The sequence below is a fragment of the Amphimedon queenslandica genome, unplaced genomic scaffold (genome assembly GCF_000090795.2).
Source record: "Amphimedon queenslandica unplaced genomic scaffold, v1.1 AMPQUscaffold_13436, whole genome shotgun sequence".
NCBI lineage: Eukaryota > Metazoa > Porifera > Demospongiae > Haplosclerida > Niphatidae > Amphimedon > Amphimedon queenslandica.
The window spans coordinates 31,083-40,105 of NW_003546328.1; the positions used below are offsets into that span (position 1 = coordinate 31,083).

The following is a 9,023-nucleotide window of genomic DNA, read 5'->3' on the forward strand; positions in this document are numbered from 1 at the left end:
TTGGTCAGTTTTGGCGTGCATCCCTAACCTCAAGCCTTCGCTAATGACGTTAACCTTATCTCTGTAATGTATTGCATTTGTAAACAATCGTTGTTGTTGCAGTTGGGGTGCATGACTCTACAGGGACCCATTTGTGGCTTTACTAAGAATAGCAGTAGTAATGCCTGTAGCTCCTTGTGTGATACATATTAAACAGGTAGCTTGAGGCTTCCTAGTATTGGCACCATATATGCTCATTTATTGTGATTCTCCTAATCTTCACGTGTCATCATTCCATTGTAATTCCATTGTACGTTAATCTTTTACTCTACATTGTGTGGTAACTTAATGCATTGTAGTATAGTAGTACCTGTATGCTTCCCTGTATTATTGAATTTATTTACAAGCAAATGGTACATAATAGGTTGAATATTATTACTCTTTAATTTTGATGAGTAACTTGATCCATTATTTAATTGTATTTCCTCCTTCCTTCATGTACAATTAAAAAATGATTAATATGCATGTAGATATTTTTAGCGATTTATTCTCCTTTTTTATATTGTACTTAAACGTATTATATCAATACAAATTCCTTTACATGAATCTTCTCTCTCTCTCTCACACACACACATACACACACTCTCTCTCTCTCTCTCCAGAGCATTTGCTGTAGTAGCTTCTGCCCTAGGTATACCCTCTCTCCTTCCTTTCCTCAAAGCCGTCTGTCGGAGTAAGAAATCCTGGCAGGCCAGGCACACCGGTATCAAGATCATCCAGCAGATTGCTATACTAATGGGGTGTGCTGTCCTTCCTCACCTTCGCTCACTGGTTGAGATAATAGAGAATGGACTGAAGGACGAACAGCAGAAAGTGAGGACCATTACTGCTCTTGGCATTGCTGCACTGGCTGAGGCTGCCACTCCTTACGGTATTGAGTCTTTTGACTCTGTTCTAGTACCACTGTGGACTGGCATATGGAATCATCAAGGAAAGGTAGAGGCACTGCATGTGTTCTTCTTGCATGTTATTCTATTCATGTTGAATTCTCCTCATTATTATACATTTTTGTACAAAGTGCATTGACATAGTGCATTGAAAATTTGTACATTTATTTATTTAAATTATGTATATCAAATAATCAAAATGTGTATTTATTTAAATCTACATGCATTTAATGAATTGAATTATACTCCTCCAGGGTCTTGCTGCTTTCTTAAAGGCCATTGGTTATCTTATCCCATTGATGGACTCTGAAATGGCCTTTAGGTACACACAGGAGGTGATGGTTATACTGATCAGACAGTTCCAGAGTCCTGATGAGGAAATGAAGAAGATTGTGTTAAAAGTGAGCAGGGGGAGAGAGAGAGAGACAGAGAGAGAGACAGAGAGATGGGAAAATAGACTACAATTACATGTACTTATGTAAGTTTGAAACAATAGTAAATTACTAATCTTTACAATGAAAACTGGCTGTAGTGAGAATGAGTGGGAGAGAGGTTGTGTAGGAGAGGCTCTTTAGAGGGGGAGAGAAAGCCTCTAATGGAGTAATGGCTACACGTTAATTGATGTTGAAAAATCAATCATTAGTGAGTATAGTCTTGTACTAACACTCACCAACTCTGTTCATGTTCACACACTTATACTCATGGTATTGTCAATTGATGTAACTATATAAATCTCATACAATAAATGCCACCTCAGTTCACTTTGATTTATTGTTACATTGTTAAACACAATCTCCTCTCACTGTAAAGATATGTTACACGTATACACCTACTACAGTACATGTATTATGTTGTGAAAGATGGTAAATTGAGATGCTTATACATCAAAAGAAGGTCACTGGTACACTTGAAATATTTAATTTCTTCTACTACTGTCATATAGTAGCTCCCTCCAGTGCATGCTGTCTCATACATTGAGCTGCACTCTATGCTACAGTAGTATGGTCCTCACTATTATCCCTCACTGCATTCCTCTCAGTATTAGCTAGCGAGTGTATTGTGTCCTTTGTGTCTAAGTTGTGGGGGTTGCCAGACAGCCACCAACTTCCCAGCTGCATTCCTCTTCTCTGTATCATGTTTCACAACTCATGGACTCACTAAGACCATTCCCCATGCATGCACTAGCTAACACTATGTAGCTGTTTAATATGTCACAGTATAGACACACACACTATCTTTATTGTGTGTTAGTGGCTCCACTCATTCTCACACTCTGTGTGTATATGTGTGTGTGTGTGGTATTGTACATGTACACACATGGTGCATCACAACATATATATAATATAAATATAATACATATTGTATTAAGATTCATGTAATGCTTGCTTGCTTACTTGCATTTCAACTTGTACAAATCTCATTTGCATATACAGTCAAACCTGCTATTGTGGACACTCTAAAATAAGGACACCTCTATAATCAGGACAGGTAGCATCAGTCCCAATACAATATAAATGTGTATTAATGAACCTCTGAAATAAGGACACCTCTTTAATAAGGACAATTTTATTGGGTCCCAAGGTGTCCGGAATAGACAGGTTTGACTGTACTGGACTACCTACCGTAGGTATATGTACAATTGTTCATCTAGTATTAATTACATGTAATAGTAACATTATGTCATATTCTCTTCCTTTCTTTCTTTTCTCTTTTCTTCTTCTCGTTCCTTTCCCCTCATGTTTTCAGGTAGTGAAGCAGGTGTGTACTACTGATGGTGTTGAGATCCATTACATCAGGGAGGAAGTCCTACCTCATTATTTCAAACATTTCTGGAATCAACGAATGGCAATGGACAGGAGGAACTTTCGCCAAGTTAGTCCGCACCATAATGAGATTAGGAAACCTTTGAAAACAATACAGCCTAATTGAACTCTTCCACTTATGCTGAATACTGTACATGTGATGTGCATGTACGTGTACGTGTACATGTATTGTGTTACATGTGCATGTACATGTACATGTATGGTTTAATGGTAATTCTTAGTTGACATCATATCCACATGCTTCTTAGTGTGTAGTTTGTGATTTAATTTGACATCATTTCATTATTCTATTTGTGTGTTGGCATACTCTCCAATCACCACTTCCACATTATGACATCACTTGACATCATCCAATTATCCTCTTTGCTTTAGTGTACATATAGACCATAGCTTCACAAATCTTCCCCTTTACTTAGCTCTCTTAATAGTAATTATTATTACTGTAGCATCTCACCTTGCCTACCTGTTATAAGCAGCATTGGTTCTAACTGATATTCAATAACCTCATTCTGTTTTCATGTAATCCTCATTTCTTTGGGACATGCAGGGCTTCCCACAGGGTTTTGAAATGGTGCTCATGCAGTTTTTGTCAGCTGCTCAAAAATTAGGCCAGACACAGATACCCTGTACTATATATAGTACAGGGTATTTTGACAAAAATCACAAAGAGAGAATTCTTAATTTTTATAAATTTTTCTGATGCATATAGGCATGTTCTTATGTTGTGTAGAAAATTTGAGCTGACTCCGATCAAATTTTGAATTTTTTATGAATTGTTAAAGTCACTCCAAATGAAACTTTATTATAACTGCTTGTCAGCTCATGAAGCTCATGCTGTTTAGCTTACTTAGCATGCTTTGTGGGAAACCCTGGAGATATGGTAGTGGGTCACTTAAGCTTTTAAATTATAATAATAATAATTTTTTTAATTTTATAGTTGGTAGATACTACTGTGGAGATTGCTAATAAAGTGGGAGGGGCAGAAATTGTCAGTCGGATTGCTGACGATCTAAAGGACGACAACGAGCCGTTTCGTAAGATGGTCATGGATTGCCTTGAAAAGGTAAAAACTCATTAGCCTACCCTTTACAGTACAATATGTACATGGGATGTAATAATTCCTTACTAATTGTCTGTAGAAGGACTTTGTACATGTGTTAATGTACTGTACGTGTCATTTGATAATTTATATCTATTTATAGCTTGGCATAATTATTATTATTATTGAGATTTATCACTTTGTATTTATATGGCTTTGCACATGTTTTAAACTGCTTTACTGATACAGCTTTTATTGCGTGTGTGGCAGTGAGGTACGTACATGTACATGTACATTCTCAAGTATTGCATGTACAGTACATGTATTTATGTACACATTAATGTACATCTGTTAGCAGCATAGCTATCTGGTTACTGGGGGTGGTATGCTAATCCCCTAACTGCATAGCAGAATTAATGTAGATTTGATAAACAGGTGTGATAAACTAATAAACTTATTTTGCTAATAAAATGTACCCCAGTCAAGAATATTATTATGGTGCATTAAAAATGACCTAAGGTCTAATAATAATCCCTATTGGAACCAATGGGCTATTGATAAGTGGATGATCTTCCATCATAACTGGATGTACTGTACACAATATTGGCATACCTTTCCATGTGTATCACTCCCTTACTGGAACTCACCATCGTTATGTGTAACGCATTACTTTATAATTTAAATCAATTCTTCCATGAATTGTACATTATAGGATAAATCCTCCCTTTATTGATATTTAGTCTAGATCTTGACCATAAATTTACTCGCGTGTGGTTTTATTGTCTGCCATCCAAAACATCATATGTACATATACATGTAACCACCTGACACACACACCACTGTACTAAAAGCTCCCGACTCCCTTCATGTGCATGCATGTATGTGCATGCACATGATGTATGTGTGAAAGTAGTCAGTTACTTCATTATAGTGTAATTCATGCGTAAGATGCATCCTGAATGGTAGTGGGTGTATCAATGGATATTTCATGTGGTCTAAGAGTCACTTACTCACTTTATGTACAAACACTCATTCTTCATTCTTCTTCTAATGATAGCCCCAGGGGCTACTTGTCTGTCTTGTTGTAAGCGACCGCATGTATGAGGAGTATTTGTAGTATTGTATGGAGAGGCAGGAAGTTAAGTCTGTGCATACGTGTATCAAAGGAGAACACTGATCAATGATCTATATAATATGATATGATTAGAGCTGGTTGAAGTGCTACTACACCAGTATGCTGTGTGAATGCCTAGACAGATTGTGTGGGAGGAAGGAACAGATGACATTATAGGAAGAACCAAGGGAAGTGATGCTCTATTGTACTGTTCAACTTGCATCAATTCTTTCTTAGAAAATAATAATAATAAATAGTAATAACAAGAGATGTATTATGCCTATGTAAATAAGTTATTGTTCCAAACTTAATTGATTTAAAATCGATTGTTAGCTCTGGAAGTGTTCCCATTCATTTTCGTGATGTTTGTCTCTCAGGTGCATATTAATATTGAGCCAATCCTTGATCACTAAAAAGTATTCCTTTAATGATCCTTTATTGGTAATGATCCCAAAAAACCTCTCAATTTTTATGTACATGTTAATACTTTTACACTGCATAGAAAGTTTTGAGTTAACTCGAAGCAGAAATTTAAGTTCTATAGCCATTAATGTATACCTGAAATACCCTGAAATACGCACACACACATGTATCCTGCTTTTGTGTATAAATCTGTTGGTTTCTGGTCATTGTTTGTGCATGTGACTCTGAGGTTAATATGCTCATGACTCATCATGCATTTACATAATATACTGAGCACTCTTGCATCCTGGACCATAATGCAATCATTAAACTAATCCACGTACACACACATACACACATACTGCATGTACATATCGATATTCATGTAGTACATGTACATGCATGTCTCATTCACCATTGTGTGATTAATGGGACTAACTTGAGGGTATACAGTGCAGACTAAGATAACACTAAGAAACTCATTCAATTCAATACCAGCAACAACAGAAGCCTCTCTGTGCTGTTTGTAGACATGTCTTACCCAATACACATTGTGCATTATTTCTTAAAAACAATATTAGGCCTGGACTCACTCTATTTTGTGTGTTGTCATTGCCACTGATTATTAATGTCCTTTTTGGTGAAGTTCTCTTTATAATTGATTAACAAATAATAGCGTGTGTGTGTGTGTGTGTGTGTGTATAGTTACGATCTTTTGTGTTTAGTTCCTTTTGTCTTTTTGTCTTTTGTTATCTTTATATGTGCAATGTACATGTATGCATGTATGTGTATTTAATAATGCTTTCTTTCATTTTCTCTATCTCTCCCCCCCCCTCTCTCTCTCTCTCTCTTAAACCCTCTCTCTCTCTCTCTCTCTCTCTCTCTCTCTCTCTCTCTCTCTCTCTCTCTCTCTCTCTCTCTCTCTCTCTCTCTCTCTCTCTCTCTCTCTCTCTCTCTCTCTCTCTCTCTTCTCTCTCTCTCTCTCTCTCTCTCTCTCTCTCTCTCTCTCTCTCTTCCTCTCTCTCTCCCTCTCTCTCTCCCCCTCTCCCCCTCTCTCTCTCCCTCATTTTCCTTATTTGGTTTTTTCATCTAGTGTTTATTGATCTGTAGTCAAACAGTTTTTCATAAATCATAACACTCACTCATGCACGCACACAAATACACTCTTTGTCAGCACTTACATGTATATCTATTTTTAGATCAAATTTCCATTTACCTCTCTCTCTATCTCTCTCGCTAATCCTATAACCCTTGTTAACATCTGTTGAGGGAATTGACTGGATGTATGAGCAGTTACTATTTCAATGCAATATATTCCAGCTGTTATGGTCACTCTCATTCCTTTCTCTCCCAGCTTACTCTATTGGAATGTCTCTCTTCACTTTGTCTCTATTCCCCAGTCCTTCACTAATGATATTCATAGCCCTCGCCCTATAGACATCTGTTCACTTCTACTGTATTGTGTTACACACAATGGCATTTGTGTATATCACATTTTTCATCTTAAACCCAGTCCACACATACATGCATGTACATGCATTAATACACATGTTACGTGTACTTTATTAAATTTGCTTAATCAAATGTACCCTTGTATCTGGTATGTTCATTTTCTTGCATCGCACAAACTCAGAAATAAAAAAAGATATTCACAAGCTTTAATTAGCACTCTAATGCACAAACTTGTATGTATTGCGCTGCATATTTCAAGTCCTAATTGTTTAATGCCTGCCTTTTATTATACTAGCTGTCATGGACATGTCTTAATATCATTAGAAGCTGCGGTCGGCGTCGCTACCGATAACGATCTCTTGCCCAAGGCCTTGTTTATCCGTAGGTTCCTGTAAGCTAAAGATTAATACTCGTACACGAAGCATTATGTCTGAGATACTGTCAGTTTATGTCATTAGATTAGGGCCCACAGTTGCTATGCATCTTCTTCTAGTGGGCTTTATTTGATTAATTTGTTATTGACAACCCCAGGATATTGTGTTACACTCTTTGACTCGCTTGTACCTCATTAGATTAATAAGTAATCCTGCCATGCTCATACATGTAGTGTATCCGCATACCTTTTCCCATTACTCAGCATTATATAAGGTATGTGTGTATGTACATGTATAGTATATGGGTCAATGTGTTTATTCTTCATTATATGCAGTGATATACTGGTGCCTTGTAGAAGGGGTATAAGAGAGAAATATTAGTGATGTAGAAAGATACAGACCTGGTAGTATTACTATGACAATTAAAATCCCATATAACTGTGTTTATTTTTGCTGAGGTTTCCCTGATATAGTGGTTTTTTATTAAAACTGAAAGTACAATTATCCTCTTAAAGAGAGGTTTAGCAAAGGTCAGTATAGTGTACCTATAAGCATATTATAATGACATAAAGTGAAAAGCCAGTCCTGGTGATTTGGATGTAACCTCAATAGCTTCAGGTAATACAATGAGACACTCTAGGGGTTCCCCTTGTCTGAAATCTTACACTTGTGTACTACTACACATGTTCACATACCTCGCCCTCTCTCTCCCTCTCTTTCTCTGACTGTCTAGACGTTTGCTTTTATGTCTTTGTTCAAGTTTTGTTGTGTTAATAATACAACTGGAATTTGTGTGGACTAAATCCTTCTCCTTACTATATTGAATGCCTCATTGACAGATTTATGCATATTTACTTCATACCTTGAATTACTTTTAATTAGCAGGTCACTATGAAATGATACTGTAGACAAATGTATTATATAATATGTATCATCATTATCATCTAGTGAACTGTGTACAATTTGAACTATGGGCTCTGCTACTTAGAAAAGATTAAAGTGTTTTATTGAGTCGTTATTGTTTGTATAGCTACAGTTAATTGTGTTTATTTATGTATATGAATGTGCTGGTGTCTTATTTATAGTATGCGACAGAGTGTCTCTGTTGAGAGAGAGAGAGAGAGAGAGAAGTTAGCATAGCTGTATGTACATATGTACATCTATGTATGTATGTGTATGTATTATTATTATTATTATATATATGTATTATTATTATTATTTCATTACTAGTGCTTCCTTCTTCTGGTGTTTTTGGGTGTGTATGCCTGTATGGGTACACTAACATTACATTGTAGTAGAAATGTTATTATTGCTCACTCAATTGCAACTGTTCAATTAGGAGTCTCTCTGTACTTATCATAACCAATTGTAATTGTTTTTTATGTTCCTACATGTGTATCGATGTACTTGTACAGTGACCAGTAGTGTAGTAAAATAGCATATTGTGTATATTGTATAGTACTGCAGATTGTTGTAGCTTTTATCTTTTTCTGTTCCTTTTCTGTAGGTTATGAATAATTTAGGAGCTGCTGACATTGACTCAAGACTTGAAGAACAACTGATTGATGGAATACTCTATGCCTTTCAAGAACAGACCAATGAAGTACAGTATATCCTTCATTTGTTGATAGCATATCCTCCTCTCTCTCTCTCCCCCTCTCATTATTATAGGATGTAGTCATGTTGAATGGTTTTGGTGTTGTAGTCAATTCCCTTGGTATGAGGGTTAAGCCGTACTTGCCTCAGATTTGTGGGACGATTCTCTGGAGGCTCAACAACAAGGCGGCTAAAGTCAGACAGCAGGCAGCTGACCTTATATCAAGGATTGCTAGCATCATGCACACCTGTGGAGAGGTCTGTGTGGAGCCTGAATAGAGAGAGAGAGAGAGGGGG

The 9,023-nt window shown here is 36.6% G+C and overlaps 1 protein-coding gene across 1 annotated transcript in view; it reads left to right on the plus strand.

Moving 5' to 3' along the window:
* The window catches only part of LOC100636997 (splicing factor 3B subunit 1-like), a 39,237-nt gene that overhangs the window by 16,510 nt on the left and 13,704 nt on the right, over positions 1-9,023 (plus strand). The window contains 6 exon segments of the mRNA XM_011405209.2: positions 642-975; positions 1,181-1,327; positions 2,673-2,798; positions 3,687-3,812; positions 8,638-8,733; positions 8,802-8,984. Of these exon segments, the coding sequence (XP_011403511.1) occupies positions 642-975; positions 1,181-1,327; positions 2,673-2,798; positions 3,687-3,812; positions 8,638-8,733; positions 8,802-8,984 (1,012 nt within the window).